The sequence below is a fragment of the Phyllobates terribilis genome, unplaced genomic scaffold, assembly GCF_046119375.1.
Source record: "Phyllobates terribilis strain yellow unplaced genomic scaffold, ASM4611937v1 Scaffold_10__3_contigs__length_209671492, whole genome shotgun sequence".
NCBI lineage: Eukaryota > Metazoa > Chordata > Amphibia > Anura > Dendrobatidae > Phyllobates > Phyllobates terribilis.
Genome location: NW_027362770.1, coordinates 67,526,706 through 67,550,105, shown reverse-complemented (window position 1 = coordinate 67,550,105; position 23,400 = coordinate 67,526,706). Strand labels below are relative to the sequence as shown.

General features: G+C 39.4%; 1 protein-coding gene across 3 annotated transcripts in view; it reads left to right on the top strand.

Moving 5' to 3' along the window:
• LOC141164392 (A disintegrin and metalloproteinase with thrombospondin motifs 2-like) overlaps positions 1 to 23,400 on the top strand; it is an 837,082-nt gene that overhangs the window by 521,085 nt on the left and 292,597 nt on the right. For all 3 annotated transcript variants that reach the window (XM_073649565.1, XM_073649564.1, XM_073649563.1), the window contains exon 11: positions 22,198 to 22,343. In XM_073649565.1, the coding sequence (XP_073505666.1) occupies positions 22,198 to 22,343 (146 nt within the window). The remainder of the gene's footprint in view (positions 1 to 22,197; positions 22,344 to 23,400) is intronic.

Here is a 23,400-nt window from a genome sequence, read left to right as displayed (position 1 = left end):
GGTTTATTGTACTAACAGAAAATGTGCAATCTGCATTCAAACAAAATTTGACAGGTGCACAAGTATGGGCACCTCACCAGAAAAGTGACATTAATATTTAGTAGATCCTCCTTTTGCAAAAATAACATCCTCTAGTCGCTTCCTGTAGCTTTCAATGAGTTCCTGGATCCTGGTTGACGGTATTTTTGACCATTCCTCTTTACAAAACAATTCCAGTTCAGTTAAGTTTGATGGTCGCCGAGCATGGACAGCCCTCTTCAAATGATCCCACAGATGTTCAATGATATTCAGGTCTGGGGACTGGGATGGCCATTCCAGAACATTGTAATTGTTCCTCTGCATGAATGCGTGAGTAGATTTGGAGCGGTGTTTTGGATCATTGTCTTGCTGAAAGATCCATCCCCTGCATAACTTCAACTTTATCACTGATTCTTGAACATTATTGTCAAGAATCTCCTGATACTGAGTGGAATCCATGCGTCCCTCAACTTTAACAAGATTCCCGGTGCCGGCATTGGCCACACAGCCCCAAAGCATGATGGAACCTCCACCAAATTTTACTGTGGGTAGCAAGTGTTTTTCTTGGAATGCTGTGTTTTTTTGCCGCCATGCATAACGCCTTTTTGTATGACCAAACAACTCAATCTTGGTTTCATCAGTCCACAAGACCTTCTTCCAAAAAGAAATTGGCTTCTCCAAATGTGCTTTTGCATACCTCAGCCGACTCTGTTTGTGGCGTGCTTGCAGAAATGACTTCTTTCTCATCACTCTCCCATACAGCTTCTCCTTGTGCAAAGTGCGTTGTATAGTTAACCGATGCACAGTGACACCATCTGCAGCAAGTTGATGCTGCAGCTCTCTGGAGGTGGTCTGAGGATTGTCCTTGACTGATCTCACCATTCTTCTTCTCTGCCTTTCTGATGCTTTTCTTGTCCTGCCACTTCTGGCCTTAACAAGAACTGTCCCTGTGTTCTTCCATTTCCTTACTATGTTCCTCACAGTGGAAACTGACAGGTTAAATCTCTGAGACAGCTTTTTGTATCCTTCCCCTGAACAACTATGTTGAATAATCTTTGTTTTCAGATCATTTGACAGTTGTTTTGAGGAGCCCATGATGCCACTCTTCAGAGGAGATTCAAACAGGAGAACAACTTGCAAGTGGCCATTTTAAGTAGCTTTTCTCATGATTGCATATACCTGGCTCTGAAGTTCAAAGCTCAATGAGGTTACAAAACCAAAAAAAGTGCTTTAGTAAGTCAGTAAAAAGTAGGTAGAAGTATTTAAAACAAGAAAATGATAAGGGTGCCCATACTTATGCACCTGTCAAATTTTGTTTGAATGCAGATTGCACATTTTCTGTTAGTATAATAAACCTCATTTCAAGGCAGAAACATTACTGTGTCCAACAGTTACTACATATATCAAACTGAAATAGCTGTTGCAAAAACACAAATTTTTATAAAACATTAAGCTTAAGATTAATAGGGGTGCCCAAACTTTTTCATATAACTGTAGATATATGTTGTGGAATACCTATACTAACTATAAACAAGCAAATCTCTCCCTGACGCAGCAGCAGCTCTCCCTACTCTGCCTGATTCCAGGGTAGACTGTGACAAGCATGGCCGCGCCCGGTGTTATATACACCCGATGACGCTGTGCGGCCAGCCAATCTCTGTAATGCTCACAACCAACATGGCTACGGCATTACACTGCGTGGCAGGCAATCCCTACATGTTCATTGGCTCTCTAAAGAGCGCCAAACATGCAGGGAGGACACCCGAGCTCCCGCCCGAGCAACCCGGAAATACTTGTCAAGCGCAGAGCATCTCGAACAGTGAAATGACACTCGCTCATCACTATTCAATACTTATACCCTGTGTCATTTCTCATTATTACACATAATTTAATTTATGGACATCTATGGTTTGATTTCTTTGCCTGTGTGGATTGGATGGGTTGTTACCGATATGTGGAGAGAATTTCATTCCAATAGCACCTTTAGAAATACAGTACAGACCAAAAGTTTGGACACACCTTCTCATTTAAAGATTTTTCTATATTTTCATGACTATGAAAATTGTACATTCACACTGAAGGCATCAAAACTATGAGTTAACACATGTGGAATTATATACTTAACAAAAAAGTGTGAAACAACTGAAAATATGTCTTATATTCTAGGTTCTTCAAAGTAGCCACCTTTTGCTTTGATGACTGCTTTGCACACTCTTGGCATTCTCTTGATGAGCTTCAAGAGGTAGTCACCAGAAATGGTCTTCCAACAATCTTGAAGGAGTTCCCAGAGATGCTTAGCACTTGTTGGCACTTTTGCCTTCACTCTGCGGTCCAGCACACCTCAAACCATCTCGATTGGGTTCAGGTCTGGTGACTGTGGAGGCCAGGTCATCTGGTGTAGCACCCCATCACTCTCCTTCTTGGTCAAATAGCCCTTACACAGCCTGGAGGTGTGTTTGGGGTCATTGTCCTGTTGAAAAATAAATGATGGTCCAACTAAACGCAAACTGGATGGAATAGCATGCCCCTGCAAGATGCTGCGGTAGCCATGCTGGTTCAGTATGCCTTCAATTTTGAATAAATGCCCAACAGTGTCACCAGCAAAGCACCCCCACACCATCACACCTCCTACTCCATGCTTCACGGTGGGAACCAGGCATGTAGAGTCCATCCATTCACCTTTTCTGCGTCGCACAAAGACACAGTGGTTGGAACCAAAGATCTCAAATTTGGACTCATCAGACCAAAGCACAGATTTCCACTGGTCTAATGTCCATTCCTTGTGTTCTTTAGCTCAAACAAGTCTCTTCTGCTTGTTGCCTGTCCTTATCAGTGGTTTCCTAGCAGCTATTTTACCATGAAGGCCTGCTGCACAAAGTCTCCTCTTAACAGTTGTTGAAGAGATGTGTTTGCTGCTAGAACTCTGTGTACTATTGACCTGGTCTCTAATCTGAGCTGCTGTTAACCTGCGATTTCTGAGGCTGGTGACTCGGATAAACTTATCCTCAGAAGCAGAGGTGACTCTTGGTCTTTCTTTCCTGGGGCGCTCCTCATGTGAGCCAGTTTCTTTGTAGCGCTTGATGGTTTTTGCAACTGCACTTGGGGACACTTTCAAAGTTTGCCCATTTTTTTGGACTGACTGACCTTCATTTCTTAAAATAATGATGGCCACTCGTTTTTCTTTACTTAGCTGCTTTTTTCTTGCCATAATACAAATTCTAACCGTCTATTCAGTTGGACTATCTACTGTGTATCCACCAGACTTCTGCACAACACAACTGATGGTCCCAACCCCATTTATAAGGCAAGAAATCCCACTTATTAAACCTGACAGGGCACACCTGTGAAGTGAGAACCATTTCCGGTGACTACCTCTTGAAGCTCATCAAGGGAATGCCAAGAGTGTGCAAAGCAGTCATCAAAGCAAAAGGTGGCTACTTTGAAGAACCTAGAATATAAGACATATTTTCAGTTGTTTCACACTTTTTTGTTAAGTATATAATTCCACATGTGTTAATTCATTGTTTTGATGCCTTCAGTGTGAATGTACAATTTCCATAGTCAAGAAAATACAGAAAAATATTTAAATGAGAAGGTGTGTCCAAACTTTTGGTCTGTACTGTATATTTACTTAGATAGTTGGTGACGTGTTTGATACTTATTTCACCCGCTGTATAGTGGGGTCTTTTATGTATATTAATAAAAGTTTTACTTATAGGGTGGTGATAGATGGGTATATCACTGTCCTTAGGACTAATTTTGTTTTTAGTTGAATTGTTTGGCCTTATTTCCATAAAGACCGTATGACATTTTGGCCACAATGCTTACCTGAAGACTGCTTTCCAACAGACTTCTCAGAATAGTAGATTTCTTTAGCTGCTTCGCACCTGTTACTGCCAGTTCTGAGCTGAATATCTTATGTTTTCCAAGGGAAGTTAGCATGATGCGTCTTTCATCAGTCACACTAATTTTCAAAGGATCGTAACCACCATTTTTGTAATATTGGGACTGAAGATGCTGTGGAACCTAATGATTATGCTCCCATCGACATATTTCACCACTAACAGGCGTTAACATGCCTATTGAGCGGTCAGCGATAGCGCCTCTCACAGGCACAATTGGCAGCAGTATGTATTTGTTAAAACAGTTTTTTACCAAGTTTAAATCGACTGGGGCAGTATACTATGTAGTGGACAACCTCTTTAATTTATGTTTTAAGGGGTGTGCAATCGCTTTTCCACACAGTGCCCTATAGGTTTTGATTTCTTTTTCCATTTATAATAAAGACTTTAATTTACAAACAGCATTTTGTGTTTACTTGTGTTATCTTTGTCTTGTATCTAAATTTATTTTGTGATCTGAAATATTTAAATGTGACAAACATGCAAAAGAATAAGAGATCAAGAAGTAGCAAACACTTTTTCACACCACTGTATTTATAGATAAATATATTCCATACCCTGAGTGGATCATTGAATGATCAGAATAATTATTCTCAATTTAGTATTACATATTTGTTGCCCAAGATTGTCCATTATTTTTCTATAATTGTGATGATGTTTATGTCCTACCCATAGTAACACATTCAAATATCATATTGAATGATCAGCATTCTAATGTCATATTAAATAACTGGTACTCCAGTATGGTATCCGATGGTTAATGTTCCAATATATTCTAATGTCATATTGAATGACCAATACCGTATCAAATGATCAACACTGTAATGCCACATTGAATGGTTGACAATCAAATATTACATTCATTTATAATTTTATATAGCTAAGGCATGCTGTTGGCTTGCAATGATACTTGGCTACAGTGGCATGTAAAAGTTAGGACACCCCTAGTCAAAATTATTGTTATTGTGAACAATTAAGAAAGTTGAAGATGAAATGATCTCGAAAAGACCTAAAGTTAAAGATGACACATTTCTGTAATTTTTTAGGCAAAAAAATATATATACAGTACAGACCAAAAGTTTGGACACACCTTCTCATTTAAAGATTTTTCTGTATTTTCATGACTTTGAAAATTGTACATTCACACTGAAGGCATCAAAACTATGAATTAACACATGTGGAATTATATACTTAGCAAAAAAGTGTGAAACAACTGAAAATATGTCTTATATTCTTGGTTATTCAAAGTAGCCACCTTTTGCTTTGATGACTGCTTTGCACACTCTTGGCATTCTCTTGATGAGCTTCAAGAGGTAGTCACCGGAAATGGTTTTCACTTCACAGGTGTGCCCTGTCAGGTTTAATAAGTGGGATTTCTTGCCTTATAAATGGGGTTGGGACCATCAGTTGTGTTGTGCAGAAGTCTGGTGGATACACAGCTGATAGTCCTACTGAATAGACTGTCAGAATTTGTATTATGGCAAGAAAAAAGCAGCTAAGTAAAGAAAAACGAGTGGCCATCATTACTTTAACAAATGAAGGTCAGTCAGTGCAAAAAATTGGGCAAACTTTGAAAGTGTCCCCAAGTGCAGTTGCAAAAACCATCAAGCGCTACAAAGAAACTGGCTCACATGAGGACCGCCCCAGGAAAGGAAGACCAAGAGTCACCTTTGCTTCTGAGGATAAGTTTATCCTAGTCACCAGCCTCAGAAATCGCAGGTTAACAGCAGCTCAGAATAGAGACCAGGTCAATGCCACACAGAGTTCTAGCAGCAGACACATCTCTTCAACAACTGTTAAGATGAGAATTTGTGCAGCAGGTCTTCATGGTAAAATAGCTGCTAGGAAACCACTGCTAAGAACAGGCAACAAGCAGAAGAGACTTGTTTGGGCTAAAGAACACAAGGAATGGACATTAGACCAGTGGAAATCTGTGCTTTGGTCTGATGAGTCCAAATTTGAGATCTTTGGTTCCAACCACTGTGTCTTTGTGCGATGCAGAAAAGGTGAACGGATGGACTCTACATGCCTGGTTCCCACCGTGAAGCATGGAGGAAGAGGTGTGATGGTGTGGGGGTGCTTTGCTGGTGACACTGTTGGGGATTTATTCAAAATTGAAGGCATACTGAACCAGCATGGCTACCACAGCATCTTGCAGCAGCATTCTATTCCATCCGGTTTGCGTTTAGTTGGACCATCATTTATTTTTCAACAGGACAATGACCCCAAACAAACCTCCAGGCTGTATAAGGGCTATTTGACCTAGAAGGAGAGTGCTGGGGTGCTACGCCAAATGACCTGGCCTCCACAGTCACGAGACCTGAACCCAATCGACATGGTTTGGGGTGAGCTGGACTGCAGAATGAAGGCAAAAGGGCCAACAAGTGCTAAGCATCTCTGGGAACTCCTTCAATATTGTTGGAAGACCATTTCCGGTGACTACCTCTTGAAGCTCATCAAGAGAATGCCAAGAGTGTGCAAAGCAGTCATCAAAGCAAAAGGTGGCTACTTTGAAGAACCTAGAATATAAGACATATTTTCAGTTGTTTCACACTTTTTTGTTAAGTATATAATTCCACATGTGTTAATTCATAGTTTTGATGCCTTCAGTGTGAATGTACAATTTTCATAGTCATGAAAATACAGAAAAATCTTTAAATGAGAAGGTGTGTTCAAACTTTTGGTCTGTACTGTATATAATTTTTTTTACATTTTTTCCATTTGATAAATTACAAAAAGAAAAATGGGACAATGGAAAAGTTTGGGCAACCTTGGATTTTTATACTCAGATAATTTTTACCAAGGTTTCAGAACTTAATTAGCCTGTTTGGTTTATGACTTGTTTATTATCATCATTAGGAAAGGCCAGTTGATGCAAATTTCCCAGCTTTTTATAAAAACCCAGCCTCCTCTAACCTTGTGCCAAAAAACAGCAGCCATGGGTTTTTCTAAGGAGCTGCCTAGCACTCTGAAAATGGTGGAGGCCCACAAAGCAAGAGAAGTTTTTTGAGGACCGCAAATATGGACATATGCACACCCATGGTATTCATTGGGTGTGCGCACATGTCAGGTTTTTCACACGGGACGTGTGTCTGTGTGAAAAACCCGCAGACATGTCAGTTTTTTTGCGCAGCACGCACAAAAAACCCTATCCTCTACTAACTCCTGGGCTTCATGTCAACTGCCAATACAAGGCTGACATGAACCCCAACCCTATAGCCCCACTTGCCACCAGGGAACCAAGGAAAGTGGGAAAGCCAAGGTGACGCAACAGATTTGGCGCATCTTAAAGATGCTCCATTTCTGAGGCCGCTGAGGGCTGATGTTATTAGCCTTGGAGCGGGCCAGTATTCATCACCCCTTCCCTGGCTATTAACATCAGCCCACAGCTGTCTGTTTAGCCTTTGCTGGGTAGAATTTATAGGGGGACCCTACTTCAATTTTTTTCTCTGGTCCTCCTGTAGTCTAGCCAGTAAACGCTAATCAAACAGCTGTGGGCTGTTATTAATAACCAGGGAACATTTTTGGATAACGGCCCCTTCCCTTGGTAGTAAGATCAGCCCCCAGCGGGCAGCTTTCCTTTTGTTTGTTAGGAATAATCGGCGAGAGCCCATGCCATTTATTTTATTTCATTTTTAATTTTACACAGCATGTACCATGGCTGCTCAATATAACTACCATCATTGTCTCATTTTTGCGCTGATCAGGGGACAATGATGAGAGCTGCCTTAAGCAGCCAGTGCCTGGGATCAGCGCGAACTGACCTGCTTTTACCAGGCGCTGGTATGTGTCACATGGACCACAGATCTCACCATTACTGGTTTTTCCTGTACAGGAATCACCAGGACGTGTGAAGGAGGCCTAACATAGACAATGATAACTTTGTTAGTGAAATGGAAGGAGTCTACAATATAAAACCTGAGCTTTGATGAGGATAGAACCACAAAGGTATTGTATTTAAAGATTTCAGAGCGCTGGGATGTTTTAGTTTTCAAATTGACTTTATAGCTGATCCTATCTATAACATCGGTGCCAGTTTCTGCTTCGGCCACTCAGTGGCACCACACCGTTATTTCAGGTGATGCTTGATAGCATCAATCCTATTTTTATCCCTGGGACTTGTGGCTCTGGCCAGTCTGGAAGTTACGAGGTTAATCTTGTTGATTTGGTTTCTGTCTGCTGTCAGCACTGGGTGGGCTGTTCTATATAAACCCCTGAGCCCACTCCCACTTCCAGTCAATGGTTCAGCTATCCTGGTTCCGACCTCTGTGCTGTGCTTCTGTGTCTTGTCCTGATTACTCCCATTCTTTGACCTCTGCTTGATATTTAACTACCTGCTTATTTTATGATACTGCTCCTAATGTGACCTATTTGCTTTGACCCTGCTTGGCGACCATTCCTACCTCTGGTTTGCACTTCTGGATGACAGCCCTTTTGTGGTAGTTATTCACTGGATCCTGTTGTAAATCCAGAGCCCTGTGTAGGGGTTAAAGGGTATTGGGGTTTCTCTGGAATCTGCCAGGTGGAGTGGCTTGTGCCAGATCTGTCTGAGTTAGCCTTTTCGAGCTGATGCCCTCAGGCAGACGTGACACTATGTAATTGTTTTGGTACTGAAGTTATATCAGATGTATTTATTTGATACTATATCATATTAAAATGATTGCACGTTTATGTTATTATAATTACTCTTGTTAGTTGGATATGAAATCAAAATGGAACATATATCAAAATTCTTATTTTTCTGCACAAGCTCAGACAAAATGCAAAAAGCATTCAAATAGGTGGCAGAGCTTGTTCATCATATGGTAAACTAAATTTCAATATGTTTTCATAGTAGTTCAAAAGACTACCAAGCATTCTCATTTTTATCAACAACTGGATTATCACTAAATAATTGTTAAACCTAGCTAATACCCTGGAATACAACAGAGAAGAAGGAAAATGAGCTTTATTATACTCACAATGTAAAATAATGGAGACATCTATCAGCTGCTGGATTGGTTAAACATTTCAGGTTTATCAGTAGAACAACTAGACAGACGTATTCAGTGTTTAATAGCAAAATACAGGGAAATGAGAACAAATATGGATCATCAATGTCAATCATACAACAGGAATTAATACATGCATCCCTTTAAGCTGAATGTTTTGCTTCGGTGTAGCAAAGTCTTCTGTACGAAGTATTGAATACATTTCACGAAGTGTGTTCAATACTTTTTCCTTGCGTCATTTCTCATTATTATACATAACTTAATTTATGGACATCTATGGTTTGATTTCTTTGCCTGTGTGGATTGGGTGGGTTGTTACCTGGTGAGAATTTCATGTCAATAGCACCTTTAGAAATATATTTACTTAGAAAATGTGGTCAATGCATATTTCGTCCTCTGTAACTTTTGAAAAGCTGATCAGTAATTGAATAAAAAAACTGTCACTCTAACAGTTCTTACTTTGGATCATATCACTTTTGAAGCTTTTCAAGGGTTGACAAACTAATCTCCAATTATAGCTTCACACTCACAGTCATTATGGACCATTTTAGCTGGTTAATCTATTCAATATTTTAATAATTATTTTTCACACCAGTATATTGATTTCCTGACAAACACCTCAGAGATTTGCTCCCCTTTTTATTCTGAAAAAAAAAATCTGATTTTAGTATATAAACTATCTTTGCAAAAATATGGTGAAAAGTTTTTCATAGTAAAATCTCCTCAAAAGACAAGGAACCCCTTCCTTCATTGGAGAAGAAAAGTTTCAATCTCCAGAGCTGACATGGCATCTTTACCATAAGAGCTGTGAATCTATGGAGTAGTCTAACTCATTAGTTGGTCACAGCAGGAAAAGTTGATGACTTAAAAAAAAGACTCCCTTAGTCCCCGATCTCTCCCATTTTTCCTGGAGTCTCCCAAACATTTCATGAAAGTTGGAAAGTAACTATAGTAATATGTGGAAGTTTTCGGCAGACATGGAGTTAATAGTTTATTTTAACCAATTAACAAAAGGCAAAATGAAACAGAAATCTAACTGTATTCAATATTTAGTGTTATTCCCTTTGCTTACAAAAAGGCATCAAAGCAACAATTCTTCGAGGTACACTTGCACACAGTTTTGAAGGAACTTCGCAGGGAGGTTGTTCTAACCATACAACAGATATTCTGTGGATGGAGGCTTCCACAAATCTGTCTCTCCCTGTAATCCCAGGTAGACTTAATGATGTTAAGATCTTGGCTCTGTAGGGGCATATCATCACTTCCAGGACTCCTTGCTCTTCTTTACACTGAAGATAATGACACTGGCTGTATGCCTTGGGGTCATTGTTTGGAGTCAATCAGGTGACTCCCTGATGGCATTTCATGAGGTATAAGTATCTGCCTATATTTGTCAGAATTGATGACACCATTAATCTTGATTACATCCACAACTCCATTTGCAGCCACAAACTTCCAAAGAGCCGTCACCATCCTTCACTATTGTCTGCAGACACTCATTATTGCACAAGACCACAATCCCAAATATATAGCCAATGTCAAATAGGACAAGGAGTTCTGGAACTGATGATCTGGCCTCCACAGACCTCTGATTTCAACATCATCGAGTCTGTCTGGGATTAAGTAAAGAGAGAGAAGGGTTCATACAGAGGATTGGTGGTGAATTTATCAGTAAGTTTGGCGTAATCTCCCTGATGAGCTCCTTCAAAAACCATGTGTAAGTGTACCTAGAAGAATTGATGATGTTTTGACGGCTGAGGGCTATCACACCAAATATTGATTTTGATTTACATTTCTCTTTTGTTCGTTCACTTAATTTACTTTTTTTCCATTAGCAAGATACAATTAATAGTTCTATTTTTGAAGGCATTCTTACTTTACAGTATTTTTACCACAACTGCCTGAAACTTTTGCACAGTACTACATACAAACATACAAATGACACAGCAAAAATGTTCTCCTGGTCTTTACAAATAGAGTATCATACATATACATGAATAAAGGAATATATACACTGATATATTAAGACAAACGTAGGTATGCTTATATACACATGCACATATCGACATCACTTATACACAGACTTAACTTCTACATTAGATCGGTCATGCATTAGATTAGGTAAAGTGGCTTCTTGCAGTCTTTCCAGCTCCACCTGAATTGAAGGTTTGAAGCACTTGACTAAGACACTTTATTAGCCATTGGACTTAAACAAAGGTTCTTACTGAATGACTTAAAATCAGTTTATTAATTTATAATACAGAGAATATTGGAAAATTATGTAATAACGATTTGCTGAAACCTAAATACCATTTTAACGTGACTGGTGTAGAAAGCTTCCATAAAGACTTTATCTCAATAATTCATGCATTAACACATACAACTAGAACCTATTATATAGAATATAGTAATCTTACTAGATGCTATCATATGTACAGTAAGGATATGTTCACACGTTGCTTTTTTGCTGCATTTTTCTCTGCAGCCAAAACCTGATCTCTTGCCAGTAAAAAAGCTGCAGCCAAAATGCTGGCCAACCACAATACTGTAAAACTGCACATTTTAGAGTGCCCTTTTATTGTGGCCATCTGAAGGCACACCTGTGAAATAATCATGATAATCATGATGTCTATTCAGGCATATCAATTGGCGTATACGACAGCGTGTTCAAGTCCTAACAATATCCAGCAGCTTCGCACGGCCATTAAAGAGGCGTGCAACAACATTCCACAGGCAACAACCTGATCAACTCTATGCTAAGATGTGTTCCACTGCATGAGGCAAATGGTGGTGACAACAGACAAACAGACTGGTTTTCTCACCCCCCTACCCCCGGACCACACCAATACTGTAAAACTACACATTTTATAGTGGACTTTAATTGTGGACAACCTAAGGCACACCTGTGCAACAATCGTGCTGTCTAATCAGCATCTGGATATGCCACATTTGTGAGGTGGATGGATTATCTCTGCAAAGGAGAAGTGTCCACTAACACAGATCTAGACAAATTTGTGAACACAATTTGAGAGAAAAAGACCTTTTGTGTACATAGAAAAAGTCTTAGATCTTTGAGTACAGCTCATGAAAAATGGGAGCAAAAACAAAACTTTTGCATTTAGAATTTTGTTCAGTGTAGTTACAAATGTAAAACAGTGGGGGAAGTTTAACTGGTAGGGTATTGTTTACTTTCACACATTGGTAGGGCATTGGGTTGGTTGGGCATTGTTTACTTTAACATATATCACTAATGTAATTAAACTTTACTAATACTAACAGTCATGCTCATATGAGGATACCAAAATCCCCCACCCCCCCAAAAAAAATGGGTTTCATATCCTGCTGTACCTGCAATTTTGTTTCAATAAAAATGCTGCAAAAATGGATAACAATATTTTTACTGTGTTTTTGCACTTTCTCATTGCTTTCTATGGGTAAAAGAAAAAAAAAACAAGCGTATGCATGATATTTCTGAAATCTCATAGCTTTTGCCGGTACTGTAAAAAGCAGCTTTTAATTTGCATAAATAAACACAGCAAAATGCAATGTGTGAACATAGCCTAATTGTAATGAAAACCATACTGAAATTAGAGATGACAATATAATGTTGGTGGAGAGCCAAATGGCTAAAAAATTAAAATAGATGCAACAAGTGTGTTAAGGCTCCAGAAATCAGATGTACTGTAAAGCTTTTAAGGTCAAAAAGAGAAAATGACTGTAGCAGAAGAGTGAGTGAAGATATCACAAAGTAAATTCTAGGGATTGTTTTCCCTCACCCTTGTGTTCTGATTTGAACCTCTTTTGATCTTGCATTTAAAGAGGAGAGTAAATATATGAAAATTGATGAGCAAAAGGCATTGGTCCAAACCAATAAGTCTGCTTCATCTGGGTGAATAAATCCCCCCAGCACAGACACTGTGTGCTGCGAGGATTCACCAGGTTCAGACCCGGTAACGTAGGGTATGTATGCGTTCTACATATTGAGCCGACTAGAGGGTGCAACCTCACTCCATACAAGAGTTTGGAGAGCAAGACCTGGGTCTGAAATCGGCAAATCCTCGCAGCACACAGTGTCTGCGCTGAGGGCATTCATGAGTCTGCGGTCATACAGAGTGACTGCAGACTTATCGGTTTGGACTGGACAACCCCTTTAAGAAAGTTAGTCTAATGTGTTTTTTAGGAATTATATCAATGTGTTTATTACATATTAAGGCATTTTTTGGCCATTATATTGAAGAGCTCTTAATTTTTTCTATATATTATACAGGATGATTCAAAAAGAATGGTGCAAAATGATAGCTTTGGTGTTAATAACCTAGGGAACGTAACACAAATTTATCAAAATGAAAAGATACACTATCCAAGGTTTTTCTATACACTAAAAATGCTCGAAATGATTTCCATTGGTGACACGGCAGACGCTTAGGCAGTAGTCCAGTTCTGTCCGGACGTGTGCCAGCATATCCTCAGATATGGACTCCACTATTTTAGTGATGCATGGTCTCAGATATACTGAGTTTTTGATGTAACCCCACAGAAAGAAGTCTCAGATCTGCCAATCATGGATCCCAGCGCAGCATAGGTGAATAGACCTCAGACAATGCATCCGTGAAGGTGGAGTCCATAACTGAGGATATGCTGGCCCTCATCCATACAAAACTGGACTACCGCCTAGATGTGTGCTATATCACCATCTATAGTATGGATAAAATATGGATAGATAGTTGTCTTTTCATGTTAATACATTTGTGTTAAGTTCTCTTGGTTGTGAATACTGAGGCTCTATTTTGCATCATTAATTTTGAATCACCCTGTATAGCAATTCTTACAAGTTTAAAATGATCGTTTATCACTTTAGCTATCAATATGTAAAATGTGGGTGCATTTTGCAATCTTTTTTTTAGTCCATTGGACTGAACATAAATAGTGATACAAAGCATTACGAATATTCTACCATTTTGTGTCTACAGCACCTATTTGATTTCATGGTAACAGGCTACAAACCCTGCATAGGCTGTTCTTACTCATACTTACTTCAGTGTTACATACTATGTGTATGTAATCAAGGAGTAAGAAACCAATGGAAAGAATCATGGCTTCAGCATCTGACTACTCCATGTGTCATACGTAATTGTAATCTGTAATCATTGAGATATACATTTCCATACCAGCTGTAGATGCTGATAGTATATTTTTAATAAAAACAATTGACAACATTGCTCCTCTTTTTCTAGGTTAACTGTAATAATACAAAGAATTGGTTGCAGAGGTGGACATTTGTTATAAAATATATTGTGAGCAATAGGTAGGATATACATCTGCCAAACAAAAATTGCATCTTTAACCTTTCCTAGATGAAACTTGAAGGGCCGGCCAGCCATTTTAGAGTAATATTTAGTGTGCTATATTTGAAGCTTAAATTTTTATTTTGTGAGTATAATAAAGCAATTTTATTCCACTCCGTACGGATGTTCTGCACATTGTGTTTCTTTTATCTGTTCCAGTGTTCCAGGTGGCAATAAATGATACATCGTGGACCTTTAAAGTCAAAGAGAGCTTGAGAATCTTTTCATTTATTTACCGGTACTTACTAATTTTTAAAATGTGGATGTTTCTCAGCCTTTGGAATTATTTTATTCCCCTGCGGTTTCCTTAGATGGAACCATTTTGACATTTTGTTCACTGGACTGGTGAGTCTATTTATTTATTCCCTTTAAAGTAGATTTTACAGTCTCGTAGAGTTTCAGGGGAGGTTAGACGTCTGCTTTTGGTGGGTCAGGATATGAAGTAGAAGAATTTAACATGTAATTTGTTAAAATGTAGAGCTTTGAAATTGTAGTTCTATTATATTTCAGATTACAATTATGTAGCTAAAAATTGCCTATTTTGAAGGTAATAAATTAGAAAGTTCTATTTGAAAATCAAGTATGCTGTGTTGTTGTTTACTTTATCCATAAGCGTTTATTTGGCATTGTTCAAAAAGAAAATTACATTTTTATGTAGGTAAGATTGTCTTAAAGTTTAGACTGTTTTTTATCTAGCTAATTAGCCAAATATGCATTATTCATAGTATTGCCTAGAAAGGAGCTTCTAGTAAGTGACTGATTAGTGGTGTCCCACAGCTCAGGCCACGGTCCCTGTTTGATTGAGGTAGTGTTTGGGTACCTTCACTGGGGCTCTGTTCTGTGGGACTAACTCTATGCATGTTATCTCAATCCATTCCATAGACTTTGACCAGATCATGAATACTGCACGGTGAACTAATATTCGCTGCATGATTTGTGTTCTATATAATGTACCATTAAAAAATACAAGTCGCAATGCTCCAGAGAACCATTTTGTATACACATCATTGTTTATATGAATACAGTTATATGAAAAAGTTTGGGCACCCCTATTAATCTTAAGCTTAATGTTTTATAAAAATTGGTGTTTTTGCAACAGCTATTTCAGTTTGATATATGTAATAACTGTTGGACACAGTAATGTTTCTGCCTTGAAATGAGGTTTATTATACTAACAGAAAATGTGCAATCTGCATTCAAACAAAATTTGACAGGTGCATAAGTATGGGCACCCTTATCATTTTCTTGTTTTAAATACTCCTACCTACTTTTTACTGACTTACTAAAGCACTTTTTTTTGTTTTGTAACCTCATTGAGCTTTGAACTTCAGAGCCAGGTGTATGCAATCATGAGAAAAGCTACTTAAAGAAAAGCTACTTAAAGATCTCATCTGCAATACCAAAGTTCTATCAATATGTCAAATGTCCTACACGGGACAACAACACACTGGATCTCCTCTTTGCTAATGTTAAGAATGCTTATTCATCGGCTGCATTACCCCCCCTGGGGAAATCTGACCACAACCTCATACTATTGTCTCCTGCTTACCAACCAGACGTCCGCAAACAACCAGTGACAATTAAAAAGATAAGGAAGTGGTGTCCAGCAGCAGAGGAGGCGTCACAAGACTGCTTTGATTGTACAGACTGGGAGGTGTTGTGTACCATGAAAGAGAATTGTGATGTTAATGAGATTACTGGCAGAGTTACTGATTACATCAACTTCTGTATGGACATAGTAGTACCTGTTCAAGAGATTCGGTGTTATGCAAACAATAAGCCATGGATTTCAAAAGAGTTGAAACATTTACTAAACATGAAAAAACTGGCTTTTAAAAGGAAGGACAAGGAGGCATTGAAAACTATACAGCGAGACCTAAAGGGGAAAATTAAGATTGCCCGTGAGGCATTCAGAGTTAAATTAGAAAATCAATTTGCACAAAAAAGCTCCAGAGAGGTGTGGGCTGGAATGAAGCTAGTGACTGGGTTTAAGGCAAGGTCGGAGCAGGGGGGTGGTGGACTTAGAATGGCTAATGAAACGAATGAGTTCTTCAATAGATTCAGCAATAAAGGTGCGGTAGCAGCAGGGAAGGGGGAGGAGGCCGGGGAACAACTAGCTAAATTAACAGGGGGTGAAATAGATCATTTCTCGGTCTCCAAAAATGACGTGAGGGACCAGTTTAGTAAGCTGGCCATTGGCAAAGCAGCAGGGCCTGACGGTCTCAGTCCACGTGTCCTCAGAGTGTGTGCAAATGAGTTGTGTACTGTCTTCCAGCATCTCTTTAACCAGAGCTTACAATCAAAGAGAGTACCAGTGCTATGGAAGACTTCCTGCCTGGTGCCGGTTCCCAAGACTACATTCCCGGCTTCCCCGGGGGACTATAGACCGGTGGCCTTAACATCGCATGCGATGAAGTCCTTGGAGAGAATAGTACTTGCTCACTTGTGTCCGAGGGTGATGGCGCATACTGATGCTCTTCAGTTTGCGTACCGGCAGGGACTGGGGGTGGACGATGCTGTAGCGTCTCTGCTACAAACAGTACATTCCTTTTTGGACAATGATGGAACCACAGTGCATGCTTTGTTCTTTGATTTCTCTAGTGCGTTCAACACATTACAGTCACTCTTACTGCGTGGAAAGTTGATTAAAATGGCGGTGGATGAGGGACTTGTGAATTGGATAATTGACTACCTGTCGGATAGGCCACAGTTTGTTAGGTGGGGGACGGCTACATCAGATAGTGTACTGAGCAGTGTCGGAGCCCCGCAGGGAACAGTGCTGTCGCCATTCCTCTTTACATTGTACACAGCTGACTTTCAGTATAAATCAGACCGTTGTCACCTCCAAAAGTACTCGGATGACTCTGTGATAGTTGGCGGTATTGGGAAGGACCAGGATGAAGAGGAATATAGAAGGGTGGTTGCGGACTTTGTAGTATGGTGCCAGGCTAACCATCTAGAACTAAATGTTAAGAAAACCAGGGAGTTGGTGATGAGCTATGGAAGGTGCAAGAAGGTATGCCTACCTGTTACCATTGACAGTCAGGATGTGGAGATGGTGGACAGTTTCAAATATTTGGGGGTTTACCTGGACAGCAAGCTAGACTGGAAGTGCCACATGGAGAAGGTCTACAAGAAGGGGATGAGTAGATTGTACTTCCTAAGGAAGTTAAGGTCTTTTAATGTGTGTGGCAAAATGCTTGAGGTGTTCTACCAATCCATTGTGGCTAGTGCCACGTTTGCGGCAATAATTTGCTGGGGTAACAGTGTGCGTGTTGCTGACGCCAACAAGCTCAACAAACTTATAAAGAAGGCTAGCGTGACGGTGGGCCTACAGCTTGGGACTTTTGAAGAGGTGGTAGAGGATAGGATTAAGAAGAAGTGCAGAGCTATAATGGGCAACAACACACACCCGCTTTATGAACTGTTTGCGAAACAGAAGAGCACATTCAGCAATCGCCTAATACAACTAAGGTGTAAAAAGGAAAAATACAGGAGATCGTTTGTTCCAACAGCTATGGGGATGTTTAACAAATGTCTGAAAAGCAATGTCTAAAGCTTTCCAAATGTTATGTTATCATATGTGTCATGTTCGAGATCTGTGTTCTGCTGCTGTGATACCGCAATTTCCTCCGGGATAAATAAAGTATATCTTATCTTATCTTATCTTAAAGTGGCCACTTGCAAGTTGTTCTCCTGTTTGAATCTCCTCTGAAGAGTGACATCATAGGCTCCTCAAAACAACTGTCAAATGATCTGAAAACAAAGATTATTCAACATAGTTGTTCAGGGGAAGGATACAAAAAGCTGTCTCAGCAAATTTAACCTGTCAGTTTCCACTGTGAGGAACATAGTAAGGAAATGGAAGAACTCAGGGACAGTTCTTGTTAAGGCCAGAAGTGGCAGGACAAGAAAAACATCATAAAGGCAGAGAAGAAGAATGGTGAGATCAGTCAAGGACAATCCTCAGACCACCTCCAGGGAGCTGCAGCATCAACTTGCTGCAGATGGTGTCACTGTGCATCGGTCAACTATACAATGCACTTTGCACAAGGAGAAGCTGTATGGGAGAGTGATGCGAAAGAAGCCGTTTCTGCAAGCACGCCACAAACAGAGTCGGCTGAGGTATGCAAAAGCACATTTGGAGAAGCCAATTTCTTTTTGGAAGAAGGTCCTGTGGACTGATGAAACCAAGATTGAGTTGTTTGGTCATACAAAAAGGCGTTATGCATGGCGGCAAAAAAAAACAGCATTCCAAGAATAACACTTGCTACCCACAGTAAAATTTGGTGGAGGTTCCATCATGCTTTGGGGCTGTGTGGCCAATGCCGGCACCGGGAATCTTGTTAAAGTTGAGGGACGCATGGATTCCACTCAGTATCAGCAGATTCTTGACAATAATGTTCAAGAATCAGTGATAAAGTTGAAGTTACGCGGGGGATGGATCTTTCAGCAAGACAATGATCCAAAACACTGCTCCAAATCTACTCAGGCATTCATGCAGAGGAACAATTACAGTGTTCTGGAATGGCCATCCCAGTCCCCAGACCTGAATATCATTGAACATCTGTGGGATCATTTGAAGAGGGCTGTCCATGCTCGGCGACCATCAAACTTAACTGAACTGGAATTCTTTTGTAAAGAGGAATGGTCAGAAATACCTTCATCCAGGATCCAGGAACTCATTAAAGGCTACAGGAAGCGACTAGAGGCTGTTATTTTTGCAAAAGGAGGATCTACTAAATATTAATGTCACTTTTCTGGTGAGGTGCCCATACTTATGCACCTGTCAAATTTTGTTTGAATGCAGATTGCACATTTTCTTTTAGTACAATAAACCTCATTTCAAGGCAGAAACATTACTGTGTCCAACAGTTATTACATATATCAAACTGAAATAGCTGTTGCAAAAACACCAATTTTTATAAAACATTAAGCTTAAGATTAATAGGGGTGCCCAAACTTTTTCATATTACTGTATATATTGTCCCCTAAAGGTATCCGAATGGACCCCTCAAAGGTCCAAGATTTTAAGAAATTGGTGCACCCCAAATCTATTAAAGTTTTGTAGCGCTTTCTTGGATTCTCTACTTACTATAGTAAATTTGTTTAAAAAAATTCTAACATAGCTAAACCATTGACCAAAACCTGAGGAAATCAGGGTCTTCTGTCAGTTAAAGGAACATTTCTTATCTGGCCCGTTATTGGTCCACCTTGACCTAGAATGTCTTTTCATGGTAGAGGTAGATGCCTCAGAGGTTGAACTTGGAGCGTTGTTCTCACAGGATAGAGCATCTTTCACTTAACTATGTCGATTTGCATTCTTTTCATGAAAGATTTCCTCTACCAAACAAATTGAATCATGATGTAATTGTGAATGGTTGCCAATTAAATGGGCCTTCAAGGAATGTTGTCACTTCCTCGAAGGTGCCAAACATAGTTACTGTTATCACTGACAACAAAAACCTTACATATCTTGAATCAGCCAAACTAGGTGGGCCTTATTGTGTTCTTGGTTTTAATCTGTAGTGACATTTAGACCCAGTGCTTAAAGCTGATGCTCTGTCCCATAGTTTCTTTCCATCTCAAACCGAGGACCAATTTTATACTAGCTGAGGATATAGGTGTGTCTTCTGTATTCCTGGACCAATGGAGATCTGTAGATTTAAAAAAATAGCTTCTGACAATTCTAGTACCCAAAAATTATTTGTTACCGATTACTTACCTTAATTATGTTTCTGAGCACTGAATGCCTGGTTTTTCTGGGCACTCTAGAAAGGTAGCAGTTCTGGAATATGACAGCAATGGAGCATAATGATTTCCTGGTCGCTTCACATTTGATTCTTCTCAAATCTATAGTAATTATTGTTTTTTTTCTCAACAAATTTTTTGAGACCCTATTGACTATTTGCGATAAAAATTTTCATTACATAAATGCACATTACCTTATATACTTGAAACCAATAAGCATTCAAGTTTATACAGCTTGGAGTTGGAAAATATGCATAAAAATAATATGGTCAAAATACTCACCTAATAATTGTGCATACAGTGTATTAAAATGTTGGTGTGCGAATATGGCATATGCTTGTTTATACTATAGAGGACATCTTAGCCTGTTGTGCTTTCCTGTACTGTTGACACTGCAAAATTAGTAAATTGCACAGTATGTCTTGTTAATATGGAACCATTTGAATGATACATATTGCATACAACTCTGCTTTATTTACAGCACATGCAGTTTCCCAGCATATACATCTCTAATGTAAAGATTAATGTGATGTGAGCGGAGCTTTAAAGGATTATTCCAAAAATCACAATATGATCCTATAATAATGTACACAGGTATTAATCAATTTATGCCAATATAACCAAATTTTAAATCTGCCCCGTTTTGCTCATATCATCTCGCTAAGGATGACCCTCCAGGCTCTATTTACCCTCCAGTTGCCATTGGAACTGTCGTGGAGTAGTTCCATGTCATGGTCGATCATGCACAGTTTCTTTTAACTGGTTTCCTGCCAGTGTAGCAGTGATCTGGGATGTGTCTTGGAATAGAGCTTCTAATTGTCATGATCCCACCGCTCACTGCGTCCTAGGGAGGCAGTGAGCGACAGCTCAGTCGTCCTATGGATTACAGGGGCTGGCCGGGCTGTCAGCATTGTGAGGTACAGCTCGGCCATCTTATAGTATGCCAAGGTGTGCTGGGTTGTCAGTTTTGTGTATGGGATTTCCTTGCAGCCCAATTAGGCTAGGCCTACTGGAAGTCATCCAATTGTTGCCTTTTCAGGGTGATTGCTTTCACATTTAGCTGGCTAGGTTGGGACTATTGCCAGTCATTGCTTTCAGCTCAGCGGTGTGTTTGCTCTGTGCTCTGAACTCTGATATTCTGATCTTTTGTTGCCAGACCTTGCATTTGACTTTTGACTACCCGTTTGTATTACCCCTTTTGCCTTGACGCACTCTGACCTTGGAACTCTGACCCCGGACTGTGACCTGACAACCCCTTTGTCTCTTCCCTTTGTTTATGACGTACCCTCCTGGCTCTTGACCTTGGACTCCTTGACTTCCCTGACTCACAGATTGTCCGTGAGAAGTAACTCAGCGACACACTAATATGAGGAATGATGTTAGGAAAAGGGGTAGAGCTTCTATCATAGTGCAGACTGCTCATACCAGGAAGAAGCAATGTCTGCATGCTGTTAGCTAAGAGGAGCAACATACAGAGAGTAATATACTGTAGATGGGGGCTGGAAGGAGTGATCTACTGCATAATGGACTGTGTATAGGGGCCTTACAGGAGAGATATATTGCAAGATAGACTGTGTACACAAGGCTGAGAGGAGAAAGAAACTGCGGAGGGGGCTAAGAGGAGAGATACACTGAAGGATGGACTGTGTACAGGGGGCTGAAAGCAAGATACTGAAAGATGGGCCTATGAACCACTGCATAGGGAGGTTGAGCTGTATTTATTGCCTGGTGCTGAGAGGCCAATGATGTGAAACTACAAAAATTGTTCTACTGATGCATATGACAGAGGATGTTCTTATGCCATATGCATCAATAGAGTGGCATTTGCAATTTCACAAACCTGATTTGTCAGCAGCAGTATATGCATACAGTTTATATATTAACACTTACAATACATTTACTGTGCTTTGTGAAAATAATGTAATTCTGGGAATAACCCTTTAAAAAGTAACAGTTATCTTGAGAAAATTTAGAAACTGTAAAGTAAATGATAATTCACAAATTCATTATACAGCAATAGATATTGTTTTATGAAATTTTCTTGTTACAAATGTATTTATTTTGTTAAATATTAGTAATTAGATATTAAAATACTTGTAAATTAAACTGTGTACTTGCCTACTTAATGAAATATATATTACTATAATAGCATATTCTAAATACAATATATTATTTTGTTTTTGCTATAAGCATTGCTTTAAAGGTCACTGCATTTGGTTAACTTCTGAAATTCTCCGGCAAGATGGAAATTGGGGCCAATGGAGTAAATTTGGATCATGCTCTCGGACATGCGGAACAGGTGTGAAATATAGAACAAGAAGCTGTGACAATCCCCAGTAAGTTTTTTATTGATATATCATAGTTATGCATAATGTTTCTAGGATGATGAGAGTATGCTCGGAAATTTGGTGGTCATAATATTCCTCTAGGAGTTCCTGTGAGAAAATATGACATAAATTAGAAATGACTTTTCTCCTTTGTTCCATGCATGCAATTATCCATCCTCCTCTCACTTGACCAGAAGGAACGGTGAGGGATGTGGATGAGACCCTTTATAATGTCTCCTCTAGAAAGCCTCATTGTTGGAACGCCATGGGAACCACGTGTATTGTAGACACTTCCAAATTTCTGCAGTGACTCCTCTGCAAAGAATTGCTCTCTGATCTAATAGTTTTTATACTGTTTTTGCCTTATGTATATGTCTTTTCATTTAATCTTTTTGCAACTTTTTAAGCAATGTACTCTTTTTGTGTGCTAAAGAGAAAATGTAATAAGTTTGTTCCCAGCTGCTGTAAATGTAACGAAAGCCCTGAAGAGGGAGAGTATAGCTTGATTGTGAGATATTATGTATAAGTTTAAGTAGAGTACCTGTAATGCCAGTGATGCACTACTCTGCCATAGGTCAAGCACCATGTGGTGTGCTGATGTTACCACCTCGCCATGGCAGGGACAAAAAATAAAAGAAAATGTAGTTTGTGACGCCAGGGTGCACTTAAGTAACTTCTGTCTCCTGGTAGCGTGATGGTATATATATATATATATATATATATATACAGTACAGACCAAAAGTTTGGATACACCTTCTCATTTAAAGATTTTTCTGTATTTTCATGACTATGAAAATTGTACATTCACACTGAAGGCATCAAAACTATGAATTAACACATGTGGAATTATATACTTAACAAAAAAGTGTGAAACAACTGAAAATATGTCTTATATTCTAGGTTCTTCAAAGTAGCCACCTTTTGCTTTGATGACTGCTTTGCACACTCTTGGCATTCTCTTGATGAGCTTCAAGAGGTAGTCACCGGAAATAGTCTTCCAACAATCTTGAAGGAGTTCCCAGAGATGCTTAGCACTTGTTGGCCCTTTTGCCTTCACTCTGCGGTC